At 45.4% G+C, this 27,966-nt stretch overlaps 2 protein-coding genes and 1 long non-coding RNA gene across 3 annotated transcripts in view; 1 reads left to right on the top strand and 2 right to left on the bottom strand.

Annotated features, from left to right (window-relative positions):
- The window catches only part of LOC309501218 (uncharacterized protein), a 175,767-nt gene that overhangs the window by 22,456 nt on the left and 125,345 nt on the right, over window positions 1-27,966 (top strand). The window lies entirely within an intron of this gene.
- Window positions 777-1,866, bottom strand: LOC309501237. The gene is made up of 3 exons (XR_014206803.1): window positions 1,725-1,866; window positions 1,192-1,236; window positions 777-915 (listed from the first exon to the last, which is right to left on the bottom strand). It is a non-coding gene; the product is annotated as an uncharacterized lncRNA (long non-coding RNA).
- Window positions 16,568-24,015, bottom strand: LOC309500511 (uncharacterized protein). Its single transcript, XM_082172120.1, has 3 exons — window positions 23,868-24,015; window positions 16,944-23,547; window positions 16,568-16,623 (listed from the first exon to the last, which is right to left on the bottom strand). The coding sequence occupies exon 2, from the start codon at window positions 23,279-23,281 to the stop codon at window positions 17,258-17,260; it is 6,024 nt and encodes a 2,007-aa protein (XP_082028246.1). The 5' UTR covers window positions 23,282-23,547; window positions 23,868-24,015; the 3' UTR covers window positions 16,568-16,623; window positions 16,944-17,257.

Genomic DNA, 27,966 nt, shown 5'->3' with positions numbered 1-27,966 from the left:
CAAAACATACAATAATAAAAACGATAAATGCTGACCAATACTTAATTATATGACTTTTTACTGAAAATGATATAATTCAATAAAACAAACAAATTGTAATGTATGTCATGACATAGCTATGCATGATTGAATACACACTAGATGTGTATATAATGAACATATCTACATTTTCTTTCAAACAATTAAATAAAACATTAATTAAATAATTATATTTTATTTACTGACAACATTGAGAAATATTAATAAATTAGTAAAAGAATGAATGAAAGTCACCATCACACAATAAACAAATGCATAAGTCAACACATGAAACAAAGCTTTATTCAAACTACAATCATGTATGTACAGTAGGCTACAGGCGCTGAACCCCACATCCTTCTGCCATCTCAACACAGCGGTTCCCATTCTGCGGCTTTATTCTGATGAATCAGCTGACCGCCAGAGGTGAGCCGTGCCTTCATGCCGGAGGTTGTTGCGTGATGTGTTGTGCTTCACAATCTGAGGCAATAAGGGCAGGTGGAGTGATGGAGGGTCTCATAAGGGCAGGTGGAGTGATGGAGGGACTCATAAGGGCAGGTGGAGTGATGGAGGGTCTCATAAGGGCAGGTGGAGTGATGGAGGGTCTCATAAGGGCAGGTGGAGTGATGGAGGGTCTCATAAGGGCAGGTGGAGTGATGGAGGGTCTCATAAGGGCAGGTGGAGTGATGGAGGGTCTCATAAGGGCAGGTGGAGTGATGGAGGGTCTCATAAGGGCAGGTGGAGTGATGGAGGGTCTCATAAGGGCCGGTGGAGTGATGGAGGGTCTCATAAGGGCAGGTGGAGTGATGGAGGGACTCGTCCATGGCACCATCTCCAGGATTCAGCTCTGGGCTCCTCATCCTCAGTGTTCACACCAGCCTGTTGACATTTCAGATCCTACAAAATGCACAAACATAACACAAAAGCAGTCATTTTAACCGCACAATGTCATTTGATTTCAGTATTATTTAGAAGACAAAAACGCTTTTTTTCCACAAATGCTGCCATCATCTTCCCTTGCAGGTCCTGCTCCACCACAAAAGCTGTGCAGCAAATGCACAGAAATCAAGAATCAGAAAAGTGCTGCAATAGCTCTGTTTGAAACTACAATAATTAAAATAAACTATAACTTAAGATTTAAATTGTTGTTATTCATTTCTGTAGTATACTCACTCAAAGCCTTCATGAGCCACTCTTCACCGGATAAACACACATTCCCTGTAACATCCAGACAAGATTCACATTACTGTGATTTATGAGCTCAACACTACATTTACATGTTGAGGTTGTTTTTACTTTTTATCCAACATAAATGTTCCTCAATTTATCAACTACTAATGGACAAATAAAATAGATAACTTATGTTTAACGTTAGTTACTTTATAGATTTGTTCTACATAATAGCACACATTTATCACTCAGATGTCTATTTCATGTTGTGATATTTCAAGATTTTCCTGTCAGATGTAAATAGACATTTAAAATAAGCGTCTTTGATGTATGGCTTGTTTATGTAAATCCACTTTAGAGACGTAACTTACGTGTCCTTACTGGAGCTCCCTTCTAACGTTATAATAAAACGTACAGCAAAATCACAACTATAGCCTACTATACTGTGTAACGTCTTTACACCTTCAACAATTCAACAGTTTACTCTACAGTAGTTCAACATATGCGATTTTAACAGAAGGAACGTGTTTACTCACATTTGAAAGCGCCCGCGTCGCTGATCTCTACGATGTTTGATAATGACGTATCCTCTCGCGTGGCCTCCTGGGATAGAAGAGTATCCATCAGATGAGCACTCAAAAATCTGGCCGGAAGCAGTAAGCCATCCGGGAACTTTTCGCCTACTCTTTTATGAATACTTATCTTTCGAACGTACTGCTTCCTTCACGTACTGTTTTCGCCTACTATATAGTAGGAAAGTAGGCATATTCGAACGCACTTAAGTCCGAATCTCGCGATAATTCGTACGTCACCCAGGTAATTCTCGCCTACTCTTTTGGATTCGTACATACTTTTTTGCTCGCCTACTCTTTTTCCCATACTAAATAGTAGGGAAGTATGCGGTTTGGAACGCAGCATAGGTCTGCAGCTCAAACCATGCCTGCCTCTTCTCCACCGCACTGCTTCAGGCCGATGTACAGGTGTTTGCCACATGAAGCACAATCTACTCAAGACTTCCCGTCTGTCCTGCAGCAGCTTCTCCTTCTGGTTTACACTGGAAAGACTCGTTTAGCACAGAACCTGCTGCAGAAACAAGCGGCTGATGGTCACGGTCAGACTTCAAGAACGGTGTGTTTTGTGTCACTGGATCACTGTGTGTGTTGGAAAAGTCAAATGTATTTTTGAATGGTGTTGGTCCAGGGCATCGGTTCCTTCAGTGTTCATTCAGTACAGCTGGATATGGACGGGATCTCAGTCATTCAGAAGAGCTCTGAACATCCTGAACATCAGCAGACGACAGGGTTAGATAGTGGATTACTGTGAGTAGAAGGGTCGAGAAACTGAGATAAATGCTGCTGTTCAGTACAAGAATGTTGTCAGGGATCTGATTGGTTGCTCCCAAAATATTAAATTTAACCAGATAACTTCATGAATATAAGAGCAAAATGACATATATGAATAATAATAAAATTTCTCCTGATTATTTTCTCCTTTTGTTTTGTGTGTTAAAAAGAAAGAAATCTTGGGCGCAATCTCCAGATCACATTACAATGCATGGCCCACAAGACTGATTCAAAGCATTTAATCCACCATTTAGTAATGAGTATGATCTTGAAATTTACATTTAATCTGAGACTGAGGCCTTGTCCTCACGGAGACGTGTTTAGCTGTATACGTAAAAATGTAGTATCGTATCGGCATTTCGTCCAGACGGATCCGGCGTTTTGAGAGCCTGAAACCACTGTTTTTTTTAAACCGGGTCCCGGAGTGGATAAATCTGAAAACGACACCCTTGCTTTTTCGTGTGTACAGCCAATCTGTATATTTAGTGAAACGATGATGTCATCACCCCACGTGTCGACCCGAGTCAGACACACTACGTCAAGTAACAGCAACAACAACTGTGGACGACATGCTTGTGTTCGTCCTGCAGAAGCTACTGAGCCTCTTTTATTTCTTTATTTGTCATTTACTTGAATGTATTTTTATTTTATTTCTTTATTTTACTTCTTTATTTATTTATATTTTATTTCTTATGCTATAATGCTTGTCTGTTGTCTGATGAAGACATTTCAAATTTTGTACCAGGCCATTTATGGTTGTTTATATTGTTCAATAAAGTTCTTGGTAAAAAAAAAGAAGAAGAAGAAGCTACTGAGCCTATTATTATTATTGTGTACAGCAGGGATAGGCAACTTCGGTCCTGGAGGGCCACTGTCCTGCAGAGTTTAGCTCCAACCCTAATTAAACACACCTGAACAAGGCAATCAATGTTTTCAGGATTACTAGATAGATACAGGCAGGTGAGTTTTTATCAGGGCTGAAGCTAAACTCTGCAGGACAGTGGCCCTCCAGGACCGAAGTTGCCTATCCCTGGTGTACAGCGTGCAAGGTTTATGCGCATGCTCCAAGTCTTCTTAAGATGGTGTATCTCCGTGGCAGAATTACAGCGCCACATACTGGTCTGGCATGTATACTACATGGTTTTGAGTCGGTTTCAGTGGTTTCGTGTGTACGCAGATATTTCTTGAGACGACGCCGTGTTTACGGATTTCTTTTTAGAACGAGGGAAAAAAAAAAGATCAGATAGGGAAAGCTCTGGCTTCGTGTGGATGTGGCCTGAATCTTCGAACTAACTGTTTCAGACACTGAGAGAAAAGAGCTGGTGTATATTATGAGATAATTAAAGTGTTTTTTTGACGCATGTAAACCTGTTGTAGGAGACTCTAAAACAACATTAGGCCTTTAAAATGGCTCTGTATCTTTATTTTTATGTATCGGATTTCGCATCAGTCGATCTGGGTTGCGATTAAAAAATCGTGCTAAAAAAGAGCTTTACATTTAACTCCATTATACAGGGAAAAATGACTTGATGTGTATGCAACTGATTCGTGGTTATTCAGCCCTACAGAAGTAATTACTGTACATATTTTTGTCATTGAGTTTGGACTGAAATGGTCTTTTAGATTATTATTTGAAAAAAGCTAATTATATAAAATCAATCAGTTTCCATGTTGGAGTAGTTCCTGCGATCAGCTTTTGGTCTAGCAGTGTGATTGTAGACCAGAAGTCTTTGGGAACTTCTTTTCTTTTGTGCCAAGGTTTCCTTAGATACATTCAGCACTTAATTGAACTGGAGGGTGAAAGTCCATTCAGGAACACAGTATTTATTTACAGGATGAGCCTCAGTCTGATGTTTCTTGATTGTAGATGGGTCGGTTATATTGGGTCTTTGTATGACTGCTCATGTCCAATAAAGTTTAATCATTCTTTACTTTTGAATGTTTTTTGTCCACTTGTTTTTAAGGACTTCAGACTGTATTTAATGTTGACACACGTGACCCATTAGTTGAGGAGTTTCAGCGACTGAATATACAAAATAAAGGAAAATTCTTGCTTTATATTCTAATAATTTGTCTATAATAAGAAATACATAGAATACTTCTTTAAAATTTTTTATAAATAATAAAACATTAAAATAGGCTCAGTCTCTGTTTTTGTCAAGTTTATTTATATATTGCTTTATGCAATTAAAATTGCTTCAAAGCAGCTTTAAAGAAAAATCATTGTGAGCCAGTGTTATTTTAGTATAACTGAGATACTATTATAGTTCTCTTACGAGAGGTCTCTCGTACTGCGCAAGTATCTTATGCTAGGGGAAAATCCCTTTTCCGCGAGATATTGAAGCCAAAAAATTATCCTTAATTTTGTATTAATGTAAAACGCGTTGCAGCAGCATACAGACATAGGCAAGACGGCTCGCGTGCCTATTGGCTGTCCTGCGGCAACTGCAGCAGCCTATCGAGCGAGGCCAAGCGTGACGTCAGACCCAATGAGGGTGCTTCACGCCCACTGCGTCACGTCCCGCCGAAACGGGCGTGGCTTAGGCCTATAAATAAGGCTCGCAGGCAGCTGATATCTGATTTTTCATCTCTTCAGCAAGTCGCTGGCCGTGCCGCCTTCAGTCGCCGTTCCTGCTGCGCTATCCTTTCACTCTCTGATCTGTGTGTGTGTGTTCGCCGCCGCGACACACACTCTCTAAAAGAGCCGGCGTCTTTCTTAAGATGCCTTCTTCCTGTGGCTCGTGCAGAGCCCCACTCAGCGACGGGGACCGCCATGTGATCTGCGTTTCCTGCCTGGGTGAGGATCGTGCAGCTCTTGCGCTTGCTGACGGCGGCTGCCCTCACTGCGAGCTACTGCCTATGGTGACTCTGAGGACTCGCCTGGCATTTTTCTCCGAGGCTGCACCCCCGCCCGCTGCGGTGCCGCGGCGTAAAAAGCGCCATGCTCAGCGGGTCCCGGAACCCTCCCCAACCCGCCAAAGCTCGCCGGTTCGCCCGCCTGCTTCACCGGCTTCGCTTGCGTCACTTCCTGACGGACAGCTGATGAGAAAGCCTCGTCTGGGGAGGATGATACCTGCTCTATCCTGGCGTCGGGCAGTGAGGATTGGGCGAGCTCTGTGGATCTCGCGCCCTCTGCTCGTGGACCGTCGGGCAAAAGAGCTAGCATCGAGACAGAGCTGATGCGTGTACTCGCACAGGCCGCGGCGAGCCTCGGCCTCGAGTGGTCAACGCCTGAGCAGCCTGCTCACAACCGGCTGGATGGATTCTTCCTTCCTGGGGATCGCGCTTCGCCTGCGTCCAGACCGGCACCCTTTCTTCCTGAGTTACATGAAGAAGTTGCCAAGTCATGGAACGCCCCCTTCTCAGCTAGAATGCACTCTTCTGTCTCGCTGGCATTCTCCGCTGTTGACGGTGCCAAAGACAGAGGATACCATTCGCTCCCGCCGGTCGAAGAAGCGATAGCAGCCCACCTTTGCCCGCCCTCCGCTGGACGGCGCGCTAAGCTGGCGCTACCGTCTAAAGCTTGCCCCACGACGTCAATCCTGCTCGGTCGCGCTTTCTCCGCCGCTGGGCAGGCTGCGTCAGCGCTGCATACTATGGCCACCCTGCAAATCTTCCAGGCCGATCTCCTCCGAAAGCTGGACGAGAAAGGACCAGAAGCGATATGCGTGCCAGACTTAAGAAGTGCCACGGACCTCGCTCTCCGCGCTACTAAGTCTGCTGCACAGGCCATAGGACGGAGCATGGCCTCTCTCACCGTTGCTGAGAGACACCTGTGGTTAACGCTCTCGGAGATGTCTGAGTCTGAGCGCACCGCGTTCCTCAACGCCCCGCTTTCTTCTGCTGGCCTCTTTGGATCTTCCGTCAATGACTTCGTGGAAAGATTCGCTGAGCTACCTACCGAATTAAACTTCCTACCGAAGCGCTCCAGTTCCACAGCAGGTCGTGCGAATCCGTCTGCTCGGAGCTCACAGCCACAGCCTCCGCCCACCGCCGCCACTTTGCAGCGCCGACAGGCCCGAAGCTCGAGACCGCACTCTCGCTCGACTAGCCGCCGCCCCGCTCCGCGTGGGCCACGGCCTAGGATTGCGGTGAAGCCCAAGGTCCCGAAGTCGTCCTAGCACGCCTAGGGAAACGACGGTGTTCAAGTCCCGCCGCGGCCGGACTTCCACCAAAACTCATCGCTCGTTCAGTTCCAAGAAATGTGACTGTTCCAGTGTATTCTGCAGTAAACAAGCCGGAACCGCTGCCCGCTTGCCTGCACACAAATGCCGTTTTTACGGCTACCCAGATAAATCCCATAAAGAGTGTATTTTCTGGTGTTCCGGCCACGGCCGATGGTGTTATGAGTGTAGAAAAAATGCCCACTGCCAGTGCTCATTCCTACACACAAGCACAGCCCGTCACACAGGGCTCGCGCACATAAAATCGACCCAGATCGATTGCGCATTAAACGTAGTAAATGTGCCCACTGCCCAGTGCCCACAAACACTGTAAAAACGAAACCAGCACGCATTCACTCTGCTCAGGCGGACAATGCACTCAGTGCAGTAAATGTGCCCGCTATCCCGCGCCCACATTCACTCACAGACATGACAAGTCCTACGGGACTCGCCCAGCCCTCCCCCTCTCGGTTGACCGCCGCAGAGGAGATTGTGATCAGCGCGCCCCCTGCTTCAAATGTCGTAAGCATGACGCTTATGTTACAGCACACCGAAGCTCTTCTGTCGCCAAGCGATCAGAGCGTGCTTCGCATTCAACCCCTAGCCATTCATGCAGATGCATGGGCAGTGCTTCCCGGGGTTTCGGAGTGGGTGCTAGACATTATAAAGAGAGGCTATTCACTACAGTTCTGTCGACGCCCTCGCCGTGGTGCGACGCGCGTCGAAACTACGGTGAAAACAGAAGTAGCACACCTACTTCGAGCCGAAATATCGAAACTGTTGAGCAAAGGGGCCATAGAGCCTTTATCTCAAGCTCAGAGCGAAGGGGGGCTGTACAGCAGATACTTCCTGGTACAGAAGAAAGACGGGGGTCTCAGACCCATACTAGATCTAAGACCGCTGAACAAAGTGCTTGTGAAACGCCAGTTCAGAATGCTCACAACCAGAAAAATCCTTGCGCAAATTCGCAGAGGAGACTGGTTTATGTCAATAGATCTGAAGGACGCGTATTTTCAAATACAGATAGCGTCACGTCACAGGCGATATTTGAGATTCGCCTTCGAGGGCCAGGCATATCAGTACACAGTCCTACCGTTCGGCTTGTCCCTAGCACCCCGTACATTTACGATGTGCATGGACGCAGCGCTCGCACCCCTCAGACTCCGGGGCATGCGAGTATTGAACTACTTGGACGACTGGCTGATTCTAGCTCAATCACACTCGGAGCTCATAGAGCACAGGACCATTTTACTCGAACACCTTGAGAATCTGGGTCTCAGAGTCAATTGGGCGAAGAGTTCTCTGTTCCCCAGTCAGATAATATCTTTTCTGGGCACAGAACTGGACTCGCTGTCTATGATAGCGCGACTGTCACCGCAGCGCGCACTGGATATTCAGCGCGCAGCAAACTTTTTCCGCTGCGGCGCGTCTGTCCCGCTCAGAAAATTTCAGAGGATGCTGGGTCTCATGGCCTTAGCATCATCAGTACTTCAGCTGGGTTTGCTTCGCATGCGCCCGCTACAGTTCTGGCTGAAAGCGCGAGTACCGCGCAGAGCATGGACTTCCGGTCTGCTTCGTCTCAAGGTCAATCAGAAATGCATCACAGCTCTGAAACCTTGGAAAGCATCCGACTGGTACCGATCAGGTGTAAGCCTGGGGACTTCCTCGAGTGTGAGGGTGGTGTCTACAGACGCATCCACCTCGGGATGGGGAGCGCTGCTCGAGGGCAGACCGTTCTTCGGCCAGTGGTCAGAACGGGAGAAGCTTCTGCACATAAACTGCCTGGAAATGCTGGCAGTAGACAACGCGCTAACGCACTTTTGTCCCCAAATAAGAGGACACCACGGCCAGTACCAGTGAGGAGGGACCTCCTCTCTCAGGCCAAGGGCTCGATTTGGCATCCTCACCCAGAGCTGTGGTCCCTTCATGTATGGGCCATCAACGGGTACCCGCTGACCTCCCAGAGGGAGTGTTAAACACGATCACGCAGGCTAGGGCCCCGTCTACTCGACGGCTCTATTCCTCGAAATGTCAAGTCAAGTCAAGTCAAGTATATTTGTATAGCGCTTTTCACAATACAGATTGTATCAAAGCAGCTTCACAGTATTAAATTAAAATAATACAACAAGGTTTGTTTCTAGTAGAATTTATTGATTGATAAAATTAAATTAATATCCCCAAAATATCCCCAACTGAGCAAGCCAAAGGCAACAGTGGCAAGGAACCGAAAAACTCCATCAAGTGACCTAATGGTGTCCTAAAACTCCATCAGGTGACCTAATGGAGAAAAAAAAAAAACCTTGGGAGAACCCAGGCTCAGTCGGGGCCAGTTCTCCTCTGGCATTTATGAGCTAGAGGCCGGATTGTAGTTTGAACTGTAAGATTAAAAATATTATATGAATGCCTGGCTGAAGAGATGCGACTTTAATCTAGTTTTAAACTGGGAGAGCGAGTCTGAGCAACGAACAGTATCAGGAAGACTGAAGACAAGAATTCCAAGGCACTCGAATGTTAGTGAAAAAAGTTAAAAAGCCTTTATTTCATTCCTGGCTTACTTAAAAATTGGTGAGAAGTGCACCTACGCGTTGCGGCTACATGCCTTCAAGGCTTTTTAACTTTTTTCACTAACATTCGAGTGCCTTGGAATTCTTGTCTTCAGAGATATACTATCCCACAACCAAAGAGCACCGAGATTTCATACACCCCATGCAGCACTTCTTTTTCTCATTAAGTTTTGAAGTATCAGGAAGACTATTCCAGAGTTTTGGAGCCAAATGTGAAAATGCTCTCCCTCCTTTGGTGGTTCTGGATATCCTAGGTATGACCAAAAGCCTTGAATTTAGTGATCTGAAAGAGCGCGATGGATTATAGGGCGATAGAAGATCCGTTAAATAGACTGGAGCTAAGCCGTTTAGGGCTTTATAAGTCAGTAGCAATACCTTGTAATTAATACGGAACTTTATAGGTAACCAATGCAGTGATGATAAAATCGGTGTTATATGATCATATTTTCTTGATCTAGTAAGAACTCTAGCGGCGGCATTTTGGACTAACTGTAGCTTGTTTATTGAGGATGCAGGACAACCAACCAATAAAGCATTACAGTAATCTAGTCTCGAGGTCATGAATGCATGAACTAACTTTTCTGCATCAGAAACTGATAGCATATTACGTAGCTTAGCAATGTTTCTAAGGTGGAAAAAGGCTGTTTTTGTAACATATGAAATATGATTTTCAAAAGACAGGTTGCAATCGAGTATAACACCCAGGTCTTTTACTGTAGAGGATAAAGTAACAGGACATCCTATGATGTTAAAGTTGTATTGTGCGAGGTTTTGTGGGCGGTTTTTTGAACCGATAAGTATTACCTCTGTCTTGTCTGGATTTAATAAAAGAAAATTACGCGTCATCCAATCTTTTATATCTTTAACACACTCTGTCAATTTGGAAAATTTTGCGTTTTCATCCGGCCGTGATGAAATATATATTTGAGTGTCATCAGCATAACAATGGAAACTAATTCCATGTTTCCTTATAATATTTCCAAGTGGCATCATATATATTGAGAATAAGAGAGGGCCTAACACAGATCCCTGCGGCACTCCATAGTTTACTGGAGTTATGATAGATTTTTTTCTCCATTTAAATAGACAAAATGGTAGCGGTCAGATAGGTATGATTTGAACCAGCTTAATGCTTGTCCTTGAACACCAGTATAATTTTGTTGTCGATCTAAAAGTATTGTGTGATCTATAGTATCGAACGCAGCACTAAGATCAAGTAAAACTAGTATTGAGATACAGCCTTGGTCAGTAGCTAAAAGTAGATCATTTGTGATTTTAACGAGAGCAGTTTCAGTGCTATGGTGCGGTCTGAATCCAGACTGAAACTTTTCATAGATCTCATTTTGTTGCAAGAAAGAGCCCAGTTGAGCGGACACCACTTTTTCTAATATTTTAGACATAAATGGAAGATTTGAAAATGGGTCTATAATTTGCTAGGTTATTATGATCTAATTGTGGTTTCTTAATGAGAGGTTTTATAACTGCCAGTTTAAATGTTCTTGGAACATGACCTAAAGATAAAGACGAGTTAATAATATTGAGGAGAGGCTCTTCCACTACAGGTAACACTTCTTTCAATAGTTTAGTTGGTATAGGATCTAATAAACATGTTGTTGTTTTAGATGAAGTGATAAGTTTATTTAACTCTTTTTGTTCTATAGTTGTAAAGCACTGTAATTGTTCTTGCGGGGTGATAATTGAGGCTGAATTATAAGGCGCAATTAAAGATTGAACGTTTACAATTCTGGTTCTGATGCTTTCTATTTTCTCAGTGAAGAAGTTCATGAAATCATTACTACTGAACTGTAACGGGATATTTTGTTCGGGTGACGAATGGTCAGTGTTCTCCAGCTGGTGCACAGCTCGTGGCATATCACCCCCAGACTGTGGGGTGGCGGAGGTTCTCTCCTTCCTACAAGAGCTGCTGGATAAGGGTAGGACCCCTTCAACGCTCAAAGTTTATGTGGCGGCCATAGCAGCGTTTTCTAAACCGACGCTTGGTCAGTCAATAGGAAGGAACGATTTAGTCATCCGCTTCCTTAGGGGAGTTAAGAGGCTGAATCCTCCCATGCCTCCCTCAGTCCCTGTGTGGGACCTTTCTACGGTGTTTGAAGCCATGAAAGGTGACCCATTCGAGCCTATCCAAACGATTAATTTTAAACACTTGTCTTTCAAGACAGTGTTTCTTCTGGCTCTCGCTTCAGTGAAGCGCATAGGGGACTTACACACGCTCTCAGTAAGCGTGACGTGCATGGAGTTTGGGCCAAATGACTCGAGAGTTATACTCAAACCTAGGCACGGTTATGTTCCAAAATCCCTCAACACACCGTTTAGGGCACAGGTCATTTCCCTGTCAGCCCTGCCGGTCTCTGACGAGGAGAGAGACGCGAGCTTCCTTTGCCCAGTCAGGGCATTAAGAGCTTATGTGTCTCGCTCGTCTGCCTTCAGACAGGCGGAGCAGCTCTTTGTTTTGTTCAGCGGGCGTTCTAAGGGACTAGCCGCGTCGAAACAGAGCCTATCCAGATGGATAGTTGACGCTATAGCACTGGCGTACACTTCCAAGGGCATGCAGTGCCCGTTGGGTGTCAGAGCGCACTCCACGAGGGGCATGGCCTCATCGTGGGCCTGGTCCAGTGGGATTGCCTTACAAGATATATGTATGGCGGCAGGCTGGGCCTCCCCGTCTACATTTATAAGGTTTTATAACCTAGAGGTTCCCGCCTTACAGGCCAGGCTGTTGTCGGTCTAATGAATCAGTACTGTCTGTTCTGATGCTATCGGTTCAGAATACTGAGACCGCTGATCGCTGCTCGCTGATCGACCATAAATAGCTTATGGGCAAAATGTATAAGACCCACAATTTTCTCATCAGTTCAGGCCGAGTTCCGCCCTGTCTGTATGATATATGGTTAAGTAATTTGCGCCTGTGGGATGCTGCTGTATGTAGGAAAAGTGTGGATCTGCCCCCTTTCTTTCCCGGACTCTCTGTGAGTTCCCTCGGTGATTGAGCACTAGATGAACCCCGGGCGCTTGCCCTTGGGTCTTTGGTGTTAGATCCCAGCACGCACGGCGTTTTACATTGGGTCCCCTAGCGTAAGATACTTACGCAGTACGAGAGACCTCTCGTAAAAGAACGTACTCGGTTACTAACGTAACCTCGGATCTCTCTAGAAGAGGGAACGAGTACTGCGTATCTTGCCGTGCATGCAACACGCTCTGGTTCGCTTCGGCGATGAAAAAACAGATATCAGCTGCCTGCGAGCCTTATTTATAGGCCTAAGCCACGCCCGTTTCGGCGGGACGTGACGCAGTGGGCGCGAAGCACCCTCATTGGGTCTGACGTCACGCTTGGCCTCGCTCGATAGGCTGCTGCAGTTGGCGCAGGACAGCCAATAGGCAAGCGAGCCATCTTGCCTATGTCTGTATGCTGCTGCAACGCGTTTTAGATTAATACAAAATTAAGGATAATTTTTTGGCTTCAATATCTCGCGGAAAAGGGATTTTCCCCAAGCGTAAGATACTTACGCAGTACTCGTTCCCTCTTCTAGAGAGAATCGAGGTTACGTTAGTAACCGAGTACGTTTTTATTAATATTTTGGATCAGATTGTTTTATTTGCACATTATATTATTTACATATTAAGTTTTATTGATTTTGTTTTGTCATTTTTATTCGTTTTTATCTTGCTTTTTTATGTCAAAAATTTGTTGCTGTATAGTTAGCTTCACATATTGGCATATTAGTCTCAATTGTAATAACGCCTCTTTGACTATTTATCTCTACTAGCTTGAGCAGCTAGTTTTAACTTGTTGATGATTTTCTTGCTTAAAATCTTTCTTTGCCTCCTTATTTTTGTAAAAAGGACCAAATTTCTTTTATTCCAGAGGCCATTTTCAGCTAATTCTACAGTATGATTATCAACTATATTAATTATTTTGTAATAACAGCTGGCTCATCCGTACCATCAGAATCGGCTGTGCAATTCAGTTCGCCCTGCGTCCGCCCAAGTTCAGGGTTGTCCACTTCAAATTCGTGCTGAACGACGCTGCCCCTGTCTTGAGACAGGCGATAGAGCCGGTCCCTCCAGCCGATATGAAGACCGGCTTCTACAGCCCATACTTCATTGTATCCATGAAAGGTGGTGGGTTACGATCAATCTTGGACCTGCGAGTCTTGAACCACCCCTTACACAGGCTTCTGTTCAAGATGTTGATGCAGAAATGCATTTTCAGATGCATCTGCCCTCGCGATTGGTTTGCAGCGATCAACCTGAAGGACGCGTGGGTCATTCTATGAAAATGGTGGCTTTTTGAACAGACAACTTTTTAAAAATGTAATTCTTTTTTTTATACCAAAACTTATAGTCAGATAATAGTTAACCTCTTAAAATTATAAATCAACTTAAATGACAGCTTAATGTATTTTTATATTTTTACTACATTACATTAAAAAAATGCTTGTGCTGCTTTTTTGTCACTGGTGTTACCTATATTTTAGATGACAATTCAGGCTTCCCAGAATGTAATTTGACTATTTAATTTGCATACATAATCAAAGACAGAAAAATTTAATGTAATATTAAGAAACTGTCTTGATTAGTAATAATTTACTTTAAACAGGCATGTGTAAAGTTCTATTGTGTGACATTTTTCTATTTCTACCACTGTGTTTTTTGTTGTAACATTAGAAATAATTGAGGTTGAGTGATCAAAATTGAATGATCATATCCTTATAATGCTTACTAATGAATGCAGCAACAGTTAGGTAGATACAAAAAACATATTCTATGAAACTGTGAACTTAGAATGCCAGAAAACCAATATGCCATGTGGCGGTAACACCAGTGACGCAATGTAACACCAGTGACGCAATGTAACACCAGTGACGCAAAGTGAAACCAATGACAAAACATAAGATTTTTTCGAACAATTTTTTATACATTTATTATGAAATGCTAACAAGTCTTTATTAATATAATTGTTGAGGCTTTTATGAAACCTTATGTTGAGAAAAAAGTTAGTGGTGTTATTGATTGTCACTGGTGTTATTGTCATGTCACTGGTGTTACCAGCAGCAACAGTAACACCAGTGACGATAACACCAGTGACAAATCTGCAGACAAAATGGCATATCTAAGATGGCAGCCACAGTAGCTCAAACCACACTTCTTAAATTGTAAATAAATCACTTAATCATGCAATTTGAAAAAATATATTTATAAAATTTCATTTCCCCTTACTATAAACTGTAGAACACCAGTGACACATCTTAAGGCCTCGCATGAAATTATCAAATTATTTATCAAATTGCTAAAAGATGAAGAGAGAGTGCACACTCTCCATGTGCTTTTCAAAACAGCCACGCCTACAATAGACCTTTGACCCAGAAAGAAGTTGGCAAGGATGTTGATTTTTTTCAAAGTGGTGGTTTTTATAAATTGTAACACCAGTGACATGAAATTGAGGGACAGGTATTCCCTGTAAATTATTTATAATATTTAGTTGATATTTTAGTTTTTTAAGTAGTCCACTAAATAACTATACTACTTCCCTTTGTATTATGACATTTAAAGGGGGAGAAAAAAATATTTTTTAACTCAAAATATGTCACTAAACCACGACTCCTGACCCGAGGGACAAGCCAATTTCATGGTACTGACCGTGTTCTACAATATGTATAAAAAATGGTTTGCAATATAACTGTCTTAGATATGTTTTATTAACAATAAAACACTTAAATTAAAACAAAAAACATATATTTTGTGTCATTATCTGACACTTTTAAGTGTTTTTCCTGGTGGTTGAGGCCGGGACAGGAAAGCCACCATTTTCGTAGAATGACCCGCGTACATTCATTTCACGAGTTAACTTACAAATAAGTTAGATATAATAAATGGTATGCATATTTGGCGTGCTGTTCGGGGAGAGGGCTCCGAGCTCAGAAATTGGGCCCGAACCCAGAGTACTCCCCCCGTATTGCTGATTAGGAAGTAACCAGGCGAGTGTGAGCAGACGGGGTGGTAGAGGGATGCTGAAAAACTGTCGAGGAACATTGGTGAGTCAAATGAGTATATATATAGGTCTCCACTCATGCTGATTGGATAGACATGTTGATTACTGATTGTTGACAGCTGGTTGGAATGATGTGATAATTGGATCAATTATTTGAATGTGCTCCTCCCGAACTTTGTTAATAAAACATCATTTCACGAGTTCACACTTACAAATAAGTTAGATATAATAAATGGTATGCATATTTGGCGTGCTGTCCGGGGAGAAGGCTCCGAGCTCGGAAATTGGGCCCGAACCCAGAGTACTCCCCCAAAATTTGCAAACTAACGTGGGACAGCCGCCAGAAATGATGTTGATCCCCCCAAACTTTGCAGAGTGTGAAGCTGAAGTTGTGCTTATCGTATGGAGGGAATTTGGTCACTGGATCAGGAAGGTTTCTTGCGTCATGGGATGAGTTTTTTGATGGTCGTGGCATCAGAAGGGTGAGTCACTGCTGCAGCAGTTGAGGAAATTTCCAGAGAAACTGAGCTCCTGCGGGAGCGTGAGAGAACATCACTGCTGTGGCAGTGGGGAAATTTCCAGTGAAACTGAGCTCCTGCGGGAGCGTGAGAGAACACCACTGCTGCGGCAGTGGGGGAAAATTCCAGAGCTCCTGCGGGAGCATGAGAGAACATCACTGCTGCGGCAGTGGGGAAAATTTCCAGGGAACTGAGCTCCTGCGGGAGCATGAGAGAACATCACTGCTGCAGCAGTGGGGGAAATTTCCAGGGAAACAGAGCTCCTGCGGGAGTGTGAGAGAACATCACTGCTGCGGCAGTGGGGAAAATTCCAGAGAAACTGGGCTCCTGCGGGAGCGTGAGAGAACATCACTGCTGCGGCAGTGGGGGGAAATTCCAGAGAAACTGAGCTCCTGCGGGAGCGTGGGAGAACATCACTGCTGCGGCAGTGGGGGAAAATTCTAGAGGGACTGAGCTCCTGCGGGAGAGGAAGGGACATCTCTGCTGTGGCGCTGGAATTGAATAGCCTCTACTTTAGTGTAATGGGAATATTAGCTCTGAATAACGAGGTACTTGGGTTGGGAATGGGTCCGCCTCTGGTGCCAATAGCTTAAATTTCTGAAAAGCAAAGCGGGACAGAGAATCAGCAATTTGGTTTTTAGACCCGGGTACATGTTTGGCAGTTATGATGAATTGGTCGCAGGCTGAAATCCAAATGAGGCGTATTCTGTCCTCAGTGTGTGTGACTGTACACAAATCGACAGATAGCTAACAAGCTTCAAGAGAAAGTCAGAGGCTGGAGTAAAGTTCAAGGCTCTTTACTGTTGTCGTAATTCTCAAGAAGGAATCTTTGTAAAACTGAAACGATACAGAAAGATAGCACCAATCACTGAATGCTATTCAAACACGTCATACTGTACATTAACAGACATAAAATAATACACCTTTAAGCTACAAAGTTGTAACATATATATTTTACATTCAGCTGATATGCTTATAGCTGTAAATAACTTGTAAATATAGTATGTGCAGCTCAACAGCTAAACTAACAAACTATGAAAGGCTATACAATAGCAGTTTTCACATGTTAACAAATAAATATTCAAGTAACATCACAGAACGTCTTACATGACGCATGTGTATCAATGTAATTTACTATAAATTCAAATATAACTTACAAGCGATGCTTTCCCAAGGCACAAACAGAAATGGAGACAGGATAAGGTGACTAGAGCTGCAAGCTGACCGCATGGAATATAACTACTAATGTGTTTCCTGATCAGACTGTATCATGTGATAAAATCAACCAATGAAAGCAATGTAAGAATTATAAATGAACACAATGAATTACTCCTAGATGACCACTAGGGGGAGAAAATAACAAACTAAATGCAAAGTATTCTTACAGAACATGACACTCCCCGCCTGGTATTGATTAAATACCACTATCTGAATAATCTTATTGTGTCTGAATAAAAAAGGGGGAACTAAATCAGTTTAATTCCTCAGCACTCTTGAGAAGGATCGTCTCAGAAACAGGTCTCAAGAAGGTCCTCGCTGATCCAGATTTTGTGACCTTGAGTTCGATCTTCCTGACCTTCCCATCTTCATCAGGGAATGTATTCGTAACCAGAGCTATGGGCCATTCATTCCGCTTCGCCTGGTTATCCTTAAGCAGAACCAGGTCACCTTTCTCAATGTTAGGTCGTACGTCCTGCCACTTGCTTCGGCTTTGCAGTGTAGGAAGGTACTCACGTCTCCATCTGCTCCAAAACGTGTTAGCCAGATGCTGCACCCGTCTCCACTGCTGGCGGTGAAGGTCTGTGCTGTCAAAGGTTCCCGGAGGAGGAGGGTAAGTAGACATCTTCTGAGTCAGAAGTGTAGCAGGGGTAAGGAGAAAGGGTGACTCCGGGTCTGAAGAAATAGGTGCGAGTGGCCTAGCATTAATAATTGCCGTGATCTCTGCCATTAAAGTAGACAACACCTCATGAGTGAGGCATGAAGGGTTGGTTTGCATAAGCATGGAGTTGAGTATCCGTCTGGCGAAACCAATCATTCGCTCCCAAGATCCTCCCATGTGGGAGGAATGCGGAGAGTTAAACACCCAAGAGCAACCCTCTTCACCCAAGTACCTCCTTACATTGGGCTCTTTGGGATCGGTAAGGAGTATGTGCAGCTCCTTACAGGCACCTGTAAAGTTGGTTCCACAGTCTGAACGGATTTGCTTAGCAGGTCCCCGCAGAGCAAAGAATCGGCGCAACGCATTGATGAAGCTTGACGTGTCCATCGCCTCTATCAGCTCTATGTGCACGGCCCGTGTGCTCATGCAGGTGAAAAGTACAGCCCACCTTTTGCTGTTAGCCTGTCCACCGCGGGTTCGTCTTGTGGTGACAGCCCATGGGCCGAAAACGTCAAGTCCCACGTAGGTGAAGGGTGGCTCTGTACTCAGACGATCTGAGGGTAGATCTGCCATCTTCTGTTCAGCGCTTTTCCCACGAAGCTTGTTACATGTAACACATTTGTGAAGGATACTGCTGATACATTTCTTAGCTCCAATGATCCAGAATCCAGCTGTGCGGACAGAGCCTTCTGTGAAAACACGACCTTGGTGCTTAACCTTGTCATGGTAATGACGCACGAGCAATGTTGCAACGTGGCTGCGACCTGGAATGATGAGAGGGAACTTTTCATTAGTGTCGAGTACCGCATGGTTGAGCCTGCCTCCTATTCTCAGAAGACCCTCTTCGTCCACATAGGGGTTCAGCTTTCTCAATGAACTATCTTTTGAGATGTCTTTCCCAGCAACCAAGCAGGCGAACTCTTTGCTGTAAGTTTCTCTTTGCACACACTTGACAATAAGAGTTCCTGCCTTGGACAGCTCTTCTGCCGTGTGAGGTTTTTCGCATTGATGCCAGCCACTACAGATGTCATCCTTGGTTTTTACTGCACTTCTTTGAGACTGAATGATATGTGTCAGGAATGCGATAGCTCGCACCAGAGACTTCCAAGACGAGAACCGTTCAAAACGATGAGATCCCAGACTAGATGATGGAGTAGAGAGAGTGGTGGCATGAGAACGCACATCAACATCTGCATCTGGATCAATGAGTCCATATGACTCCTCTCCTGAAGTGGCTACTCCTTCAGGAAGGGACAAAAACGGAGGCCCTGTGAGCCAGGTTGTGCTAGCTAATTCGGCCGCAGGTACAGAACGTGTAGCATGATCTGCCGGATTCTGTGTGGTGCAGACATAGTGCCACTGCTCAGGTTTGGTGGACTTCCTGATTCGCTGGACTCTGTTGGAAACGTACACATAAAACCGCCTGGTCTGATTGTATATGTACCCCAAGACGACCTTGCTGTCTGTGTAAAACCGCAATGTGTCTACACTGATGTCCAACTCACTCTCTATCAACTCTGCCATTTCTACTGCCAATACAGCTGCTCCCAGTTCCAATCTTGGGATAGTGTGAGCAGATGAGGGCACCAGTTTTGCCTTTCCCAAAACAAATCCCACGTGACACTCTCCATCTTCATTGATCACCTTGAGGTAAGCTACAGCGGCAATGGCCTTCACCGAGGCATCTGAGAAGATGTGGAGCTCTTTCTTTTGAGTGGTGGTAAGGGTGGTAGGTGTGTAAGCTCTTGGAATCTTGAGCTCACTCAGATCTTGCAAGGAGTCTTTCCACATCCTCCATTCATTTTCCTTCTCATGTGGAAGAGGCTTATCCCAGTCGAGGGCTTCAATGCTAGTGAGCTCTCGTAACAGGAACTTCCCTTGTATAATGATTGGCGCCACAAATCCGAGAGGGTCAAACAGACTGTTCACGGTGGCTAGAACGCCTCTACGGGTAAAAGGCTTCTCGGTAGATGCTACTCTGAAGGTGAAAATATCATGTTTAAGATCCCAGCTGAGCCCTAAGCTGCGTTGAATGAGGGCTGAATTGTCATTGAAGTCCAGGTTCTGCAAACCCTTTGCGTGGTCTTCTGGTGGGAAGGCATCCAAAACGTCAGAATGGTTCGACACTATCTTGTGGAGGCGTAAGTTTGAGCCGGCAAGCATCTCCTGCGCCTTTTTCAGCAGATCTATGGCTTCAGCAGCTGATGGTAGAGACTTGAGGCCGTCGTCGACGTAGAAGTCGCGCTCCACAAAGTGTTGGGCCTCTGAGCCATACTCACTTGCTCCATGTTGTGCCGCGCGACGAAGGCCATAGATAGCTACTGCTGGCGACGGGCTGTTGCCGAACACATGGACTTTCATCCTGTACTCAACAATCTCCTTGCCAGGTTCGTTGTCCCTGAACCAGAGGAACCGAAGGAAGTCTCGATGGTCTTCTCTGACAGTAAAGCTGTAAAACATCTGTTCAATGTCTGCTACCACTGCTACTGACTCTCTGCGGAAGCGTAGTAAGACTCCAAGTAAGCTATTGTTCAGATCTGGGCCTTTAAGTAACACATCGTTGAGAGAAATCCCATGATGCTGAGCACTGGAATCAAACACGACTCTAATCTGATTCGGCTTCTGAGGGTGGTACACACCGAAGATGGGTAAGTACCATCGTTCCTCTCCCTCTTGCAGCGGTGGAACTAACTCTGCCTGGTCGTGATCGAAGATCTTTTGCATGAAGTTCACAAAGTGAGTTTTCATTTCAGGCTTTCTTTCAAATGTGCGGCACAAAGAGGCAAGGCGATTAAGAGCTTGCTCTCGATTGTTTGGCAGCTGTCGCCGTGGTGATCGAAATGGAAGAGGCGCCACCCAGCTGTTGGACTCATCCATAAACATTTCTTTATCCATAAGCTCCAGGAAAAGCTCATCTTCGATGGAGAGACCCACTTTGTCATCATCCTTGGTTCTCTCAAAGATCGTGCTGCCGAGGCTGCAGTCATGGAGGACTGGGGTATGGTGTGTAAGGCCGTGAAGAGATGTGCAGTGTAGTCCTTCATTGCCAAACCTCTCCTTGACTTGAATATGATTGGGACATGGAGTAAGGAGAGATGGACGTCCATTTTCAAGCACGTTAGTCCGAAAAGAAGTCACAGACTCTGTCTTGTGGGCTGAGCCCAAGCAGACGTTACCTATAACAACCCAGCCAAGGTCTAATCTTTGAGCGTAGGGTGCTCTCGGTGGCCCATTGCGTTGTTCTCTGACTTTGTGAACCTGGAGGATGTCGCGTCCCAGAAGAAGGAGTATCTGGGCCTCTAGATCTAGGTGTGGTATCTTGTGAGCTATGGACTTCAGATGTGTGTGGTGCTGTGCGGCTGCTGGAGTTGGAATCTCTGTGCGGTCATTTGGTATGTGATTGCATTCAATGAGTGTGGGAAGCATCACGCTTGTTGTTTCATCCAGTGACTCCACCATGAACCCTGTGGCTCTTCTACCAAACGCTTCAGTGACCCCTGAACACGTGCGCAGAATGTATGGCGAGTTTGACCCTTCAATTTGAAAGAGGTCAAAGAATTCAGACCTGGCCAAGGACCTGTTGCTCTGATCATCCAGAACGACATACATTTTCACAGCTTTGTCAGGGCGTGCTTTAGGATAAACTTTCACTAGGCAAATCTTGGAACAGGATCTAGGTTCCTTACCGTCATCACAGACCTCTGTGCACCTAGAGGTGACTGCCAGCTGAAGTGTTTCTCCTTCACCCTCCCCGCCATGCTCTGAGGAGGGACCTCTCCTGTCCCATGGTGGGGGTCCAGGGTGCAGTGCTGCAATATGGCTGTCGCTCTCACATTCTGTGCACTTCAAAGCTACCTCACAGTTCTTTGCCAGGTGAATGGTAGAAGAGCAACATCTGAAACAGATCCCATTTTCTTTAAGAAAAGCCTTGCGCTCTTCTAGTGACTTACTTCGAAAACCCCTACACTTTTTCAGAGGATGTGGTTTCTTGTGGATAGGGCATTGTTTGTCTATTTCTCCTCGCCTGCTGCTTGAACTGACCGCCTGAGAAGCTGTTTGTAGCGATGCAATTCCAGTCTTGTGAGCAGAGACATAGCTTTTGTCATATGCTGGTCTCTTTTCCACTCGTTCAAACTTTGTTGGACCTGTAGTGAACCTGTGGGAACTATTCATTGGGGTTACAGGAGCTGTTGAGAGAGTGAAGCTTGGGTCGTTTCTTCGGCGTGCTTCATTGCAAATGAAGTCTGTGAAGTATGCAAATGGAGGAAAACATACGTTGTGTTGCTCCTTGTATTGTGAGCCTTGAGCTAACCACCTCTCTTGCAGACCAATTGGCAACTTCTCAACGATAGGGTTGACACCCCTGGCGGTGTCCAAGTATGAGAGCCCTGGCAGATAACCCTCAGATTTTGCAGACACTAACTCCCTTAACAGGTCTCCCAGCTCCCTGAGTTTTACGGGGTCCTTATGACTGATTTTAGGAAAGTTCTCTATCCTCTCAAAGAGAGCTCTTTCAATAACCTCGGGGGAGCCATAGCACTCCTCTAGGCGATCCCAAGCCATTCTTAAACCTATATCAGGGCTGGCAACATGCACAGAACGAATCCGTATGACGTGCTCTGAAGACTGATTTCCTAACCATTTTGTTAAGAGGTCAAGCTCCTCGCCAGCACTTAAGTTCAGTCCTGCAATAGCATTGCAGAATGAAGACTTCCATGCCCAGTAATTTTCTGGACGATCATTAAATTTGATCAGGCCAGAATTCACAAGCTCTCGACGTACCAAGTACCTGGCAATATCACTCATACCTGCCCTGTCGTCCGCATGCCCTATATGTGGCTGTAATGAGGCTCTACTGTGTGCAGAGCAAGGGTGTGGATGAGTAGAGAGGAGGTGATCAAAGGAGTGGTGTTGAATTGCTGGTGTTGGCCTTTCGGGCTGCTGCGCTTTATGGCTATCGTCCCTTGTGGTGAGTTGACGAACCACGGACGTCGCTCTTTCTGGCTGTTGTGCTGCAGCCTGAATTGCACCCTCATTCTTGGGTAAGAAATGAGAAGCACTGCTGGGACCAGGGAAATGCTCCTTTCTGTCTGATTGGACATCGGGTTTGATGAGCGGCAACAGTGATGGCGTGTATGGTTCAAGTACTGGGGGTTTTTCATCACTGAGACGTAGCTGGGAGTGGTGTTCGACGTATTCACGGGTGCGCTGCATGGCGGCTTGAACTGAATCGTGGAGACTCCTACTGCCCTGTGTACCTTCGATCTCTGCTGCTGCCTCAAGAACTTCAGCTTCAGCCAAGGCTACTGCAATCTCCCTCTCATGATCCAAAGCTGATAACTCAGCGGCTATGTGTGCCTCCTTGACCTTCAAATCAGCTGCAAGATGTGCCTCTTTTATCTTCAATTCAGCTTCTCTCTGAACGAAGGTGGCACGTGCACGTGCAGCTTCAACTTTAGCACGGGCCTTAGCAGCGGCCCTGCTAGCTGAGGATACTTTAGATGTGCTTGATGAGGTGGAACGTTGTGATCTTGCTTCACGTGCTGTCTCTTGATCTTTAACACCATCATCAGTGATGGACGCTTTTTCCAATCCAGCTTCACTGGTATGCGACATTATGGTTAACAATCCTCCAAGATGTATTAGAAGGGATGTATAAAGAGGCCTTAGTATGCTTGAGAGGGTGTACTGGCTCAGTTCCTAATCTTCTCGTTGCTGTTTTGCCCGCCGTGAAGTCGCTTTTTTACTATTCTGTCCTCAGTGTGTGTGACTGTACACAAATCGACAGATAGCTAACAAGCTTCAAGAGAAAGTCAGAGGCTGGAGTAAAGTTCAAGGCTCTTTACTGTTGTCGTAATTCTCAAGAAGGAATCTTTGTAAAACTGAAACGATACAGAAAGATAGCACCAATCACTGAATGCTATTCAAACACGTCATACTGTACATTAACAGACATAAAATAATACACCTTTAAGCTACAAAGTTGTAACATATATATTTTACATTCAGCTGATATGCTTATAGCTGTAAATAACTTGTAAATATAGTATGTGCAGCTCAACAGCTAAACTAACAAACTATGAAAGGCTATACAATAGCAGTTTTCACATGTTAACAAATAAATATTCAAGTAACATCACAGAACGTCTTACATGACGCATGTGTATCAATGTAATTTACTATAAATTCAAATATAACTTACAAGCGATGCTTTCCCAAGGCACAAACAGAAATGGAGACAGGATAAGGTGACTAGAGCTGCAAGCTGACCGCATGGAATATAACTACTAATGTGTTTCCTGATCAGACTGTATCATGTGATAAAATCAACCAATGAAAGCAATGTAAGAATTATAAATGAACACAATGAATTACTCCTAGATGACCACTAGGGGGAGAAAATAACAAACTAAATGCAAAATATTCTTACAGAACATGACAAGGCGTCTCAGGAGAGGCATTAGTGCAGGTGAATGTGAACGGCCTTTATTAATGCAATGCACGGTTGCTTCGTTGTCGCAGTGCACTATGATGCTGTTGGAAGACCATTCTTTCCCCCATAGGAAGGCTGCAACTACTAGAGGATACAGCTCAAACAGTGCTGAGGATGTTTGTGACTGTGGTGAGTTTATCAACTGGGGGGGCCATGTAGATGAAAAATTATATTTTGAGTGGGGAGGCTTTCCACTCCGGGTTCGAAACCGTGCTCGAGACCAGTCAGCAAATACTTAGTAAAGTTAGCATCAGGGTGGTGAAACAATTCGGCAGACAGACGGGAAATATTCACAGGAGTCGACAAGTAATTTTTTTAATGTTTATTTTGTGATCTTTTCACAGGGCATATAGTGCGGCGGCGCAGTAGTTGCAAACGTGCAGGAAATGGCAACGTTGTCTTGAGCATCCCCAGGAGTTGAAATTATGGCAGACTTGGTCACGAGATTTGGAGGTGGATTTAAAATCTTTGGATGAAGAGTCGAAATGCACTGGTCGTGGGACGTAACTAGTAGATTTTCCCTGGGATGCAACCGGGCAAGGGGGAATTGAAGGGTTAACCAGAGGACAGCTTGTGGTGGAGTGAGCGAGTGATCTGCATACTGCACAAGAGATGTTGCGGCAGCCCAGGAACACTCTGTTGTGGAGGTCTGTGTCCAGTGCACCCCAGTAAGGGCATTGGTTCCATTGAGCAACGCGGACGGCGCATTTAGCTGAGAACAGTTTATGGTACGTATAGAAATGAGACCCTCCGTAAGATAACGCGAACTCAGCAATTATCGCGTGATAATCGCTTAGCTCACGTCTCCTATGGGAAAAAAAACGGCCACAATGATTTCACTGTAACGGTTGAATGCGATTGTAAATTCAGTGAAAGAAAGGAGGCGGGATGTATTGTTGGCGGAATTTTTTAAAGTAACTGAAAAATCGCCTACTTCTATTTGGCGATCTGAAGTGGATTGAGGAAGTAAAGATAGCAGGGAAGATAAATCAATGTCTGCACCTGAGAGGATCTGTGTTCTGATGTTGTTGGCTACTGGGGTTGGTTCCAAGGCTGTAGCGTTTGGTGGGATGGGCATCGGTGTTGCGGAGTATAAAGAGAACAGCGTTTTTGCTTGTGGGGCAGTGTTAAGAGGAAGCTGGGCCGGGACCGAAGCCATTAGCGGAGGCAGCCTCACGCTCGGCTCGGCCCCTGGGGCTGGAGAAGGAACTGAGAAGTTTGGAAAAGATGGAAATTGCGGAGGGAAAAGATGCTCCTGAGCCTGCGCCGTTAGCGGAGGCAGCCTCTCGCTCAGGTTGGCCCCTGGAGCCTGGGGAGGAACAGGGTAGTTAGAGAAAGAGGGAAATTGGTGGAAATTGGACGTCTGGGCCTGCACCGATAGCGGAGGCAGCCTCATGCTAGGATCTGATGGTGGGGCTGCAGGCCATGGACAAGGGAGAGGATTAGAGAAAGCTTGAGGAAGTGGTTGTGGTGGCTGGGCTCGTGCCACTAGAGGAATCGTACTCCTTGTATCGAGGGGGGCTGAAAGGAAGGAAGAGGAGAGAGAGGCCTTGCAGCTGGAGAAGGTGGGATGATGAAGATGGAGCGAGGTGGGAAGACAACGTTTTTTGAGAGCGCAAAGACTGGGCTTTGCGACTCGTGCTCGCTTTGTTGGCGATCTTGGATGGACAAGTTGATTTTGGAGATGGAAAGGTTGGTTGAAAGGAGACATACAAGTCGTACAGTTGGGCTTTTGTTAATCTCCTAGAAAAATGGACATTTGCGCTGATGAGCGCTTGTCTTAGACTTACTACTGTCCATTTCTCTATTGCAGGAATCGTTGGGTGGGCTGAGGCATAAGAGGACGCTGGAGATGCTGGTGGGTGTCTTGCTGGAGGAGGTGAGGGTAAGCCTCGGCGTCGTGGAGTATGGGAAGTGGCCTGAAGTCCACGTAGTGGCTCCGGGGATTCCTCGACGATGTCCGGTGGAGCGCGGGTGCTCCTGACATCGGTGGACTGAGGTGTAGAATCCTGGGAGAGAAAAGACTCGTCATCAGACGGGAAGGGCTGAATCTCTAACATTGTGGCAGTTTCGTAGGACCAAATGCTGAAAAACTGTCGAGGAATCGAGTATATATATAGGTCTCCACTCATGCTGATTGGATAGACATGTTGATTACTGATTGTTGACAGCTGGTTGGAATGATGTGATAATTGGATCAATTATTTGAACGTGCTCCTCCCGAACTTTGTTAATAAAACATTATGTCTCGATCACCCCACGACACAGGCCGTTCCTGCGCTTTGTCGACTTTTGCGAGCCATGCACCGCGGCCAGCGTTTTTGATCAAGGTTATTGCTTGATCAATGTTGTGATAATGAAGTGAAAATTCTTCGAGAGAGATAAGGCTGTTTATGCTTGGGAACGGAGAATAGGCCTTTATCGCATTTCCTGGTTTCGCAACGTTCGAAATCGCCAAGCAGTGTACTCGCACTTCCGGTGGTTACTTAGTTACCAGATAAACTATGGCTGCCTCCTCTCGCCGGTGCTATTGCAGTGTACCGGGTTGTTCAACATCAAAACAAAGACAGCCATACCTTAGCTTCCATGACTTCCCAAAGGACGAACATCTCCGCAAGGCTTGGGTGAGATTGATAAGGAGGGACGAAGGTCCTTCGTTCAATATAAGTCGGGGAAGTACGTTTGTGTGCAGCTTGCACTTTGACGAGGAGAGCATTTACGTCTCGAAAAGTGGGCGGAGGAGACTAAAATCCGGTACTACGCCAAGCCGATTTTCGTGGAACAGCTGGGGGGAGACTCGTGTGCTTCGCCAGTCAGTTTACGATCGGGTTAATGCGCGTTTTGAAGTAACGTTAGTTGAAGAGTTTCAGAATAGCGACTCTGCTATAGAGAACGCGGATGAACAGCCTACAGTCGCGGAGGATCAAGAACCTGCCAGTGATCACAATTACACCCGCGACTCCGCAGGTGGACTAGATGCTGATGCTGCTGCCGAAACCATCAGGCAACTGGAGGCTAAGGTCAGGAGTTTAGAAAGACAACTGAGGGACCTGTCATGCACACTAAACATCAACAGATACTGTGCCACTGACGAGGAATTCCGGTTTTACACCCGTTTTCAGTCAGAGAAGGTGTTTTGGTCGTTTTGGGAATCGGTTGCCCCCTCAGCATCTAGGCTAGTCTACTGGAGCAGAGCTCAGAGGGCAAGCGATGTCATGGCATTGGAGAAACCAAGCCCGAACCGGAGGCTGGCACTTGTGGATGAACTGTTTCTTTACTGCTGTAGAGTTGCCGTTGGTATGAAGGAGAAGGTGATTGCCGACATATTTGGCATTAGTCTCTCTACGGTAAGTAGAATAATAATTACATGGGCCAACTATCTATTCATTGTTTTGGGATCAGTGCCAATCTGGATGACAAGGGGACAGGTGCAAGCAACAATGCCACCAAAGTTTGCACAGTACTGCCCGAACGTGCGTGTTATTCTGGACTGCACAGAAATAAGATGTGAGGCACCATCATCACTTACCCTCCAGTCAGAAACATTCTCCTCCTACAAGAACACCAATACTTTCAAAGGTCTAATTGGCATTGCCCCATGTGGTGTTATCACCTTCATCTCAAAGCTTTTCACAGGTTCAATATCAGATCGAGAAATTACACGCCAGTCAGGGATCCTCAGCCTGTTTGAGCCTGGAGATGCATGCATGGCTGATAAAGGCTTTGTCATTGACCAGATGCTGTCTGATGTTGGAGCAACCCTCATAATCCCCCCCTTCAAAAGAGGCACCAGGTTCAGCAAAGAGGA

Source organism: Leuciscus leuciscus (assembly GCF_965113295.1).
Source record: "Leuciscus leuciscus genome assembly, chromosome: 6".
Lineage (NCBI taxonomy): Eukaryota > Metazoa > Chordata > Actinopteri > Cypriniformes > Leuciscidae > Leuciscus > Leuciscus leuciscus.
The sequence above is the reverse complement of the archived record's forward strand: the minus strand, read 5'-3'. Positions and strand labels throughout refer to the sequence as shown.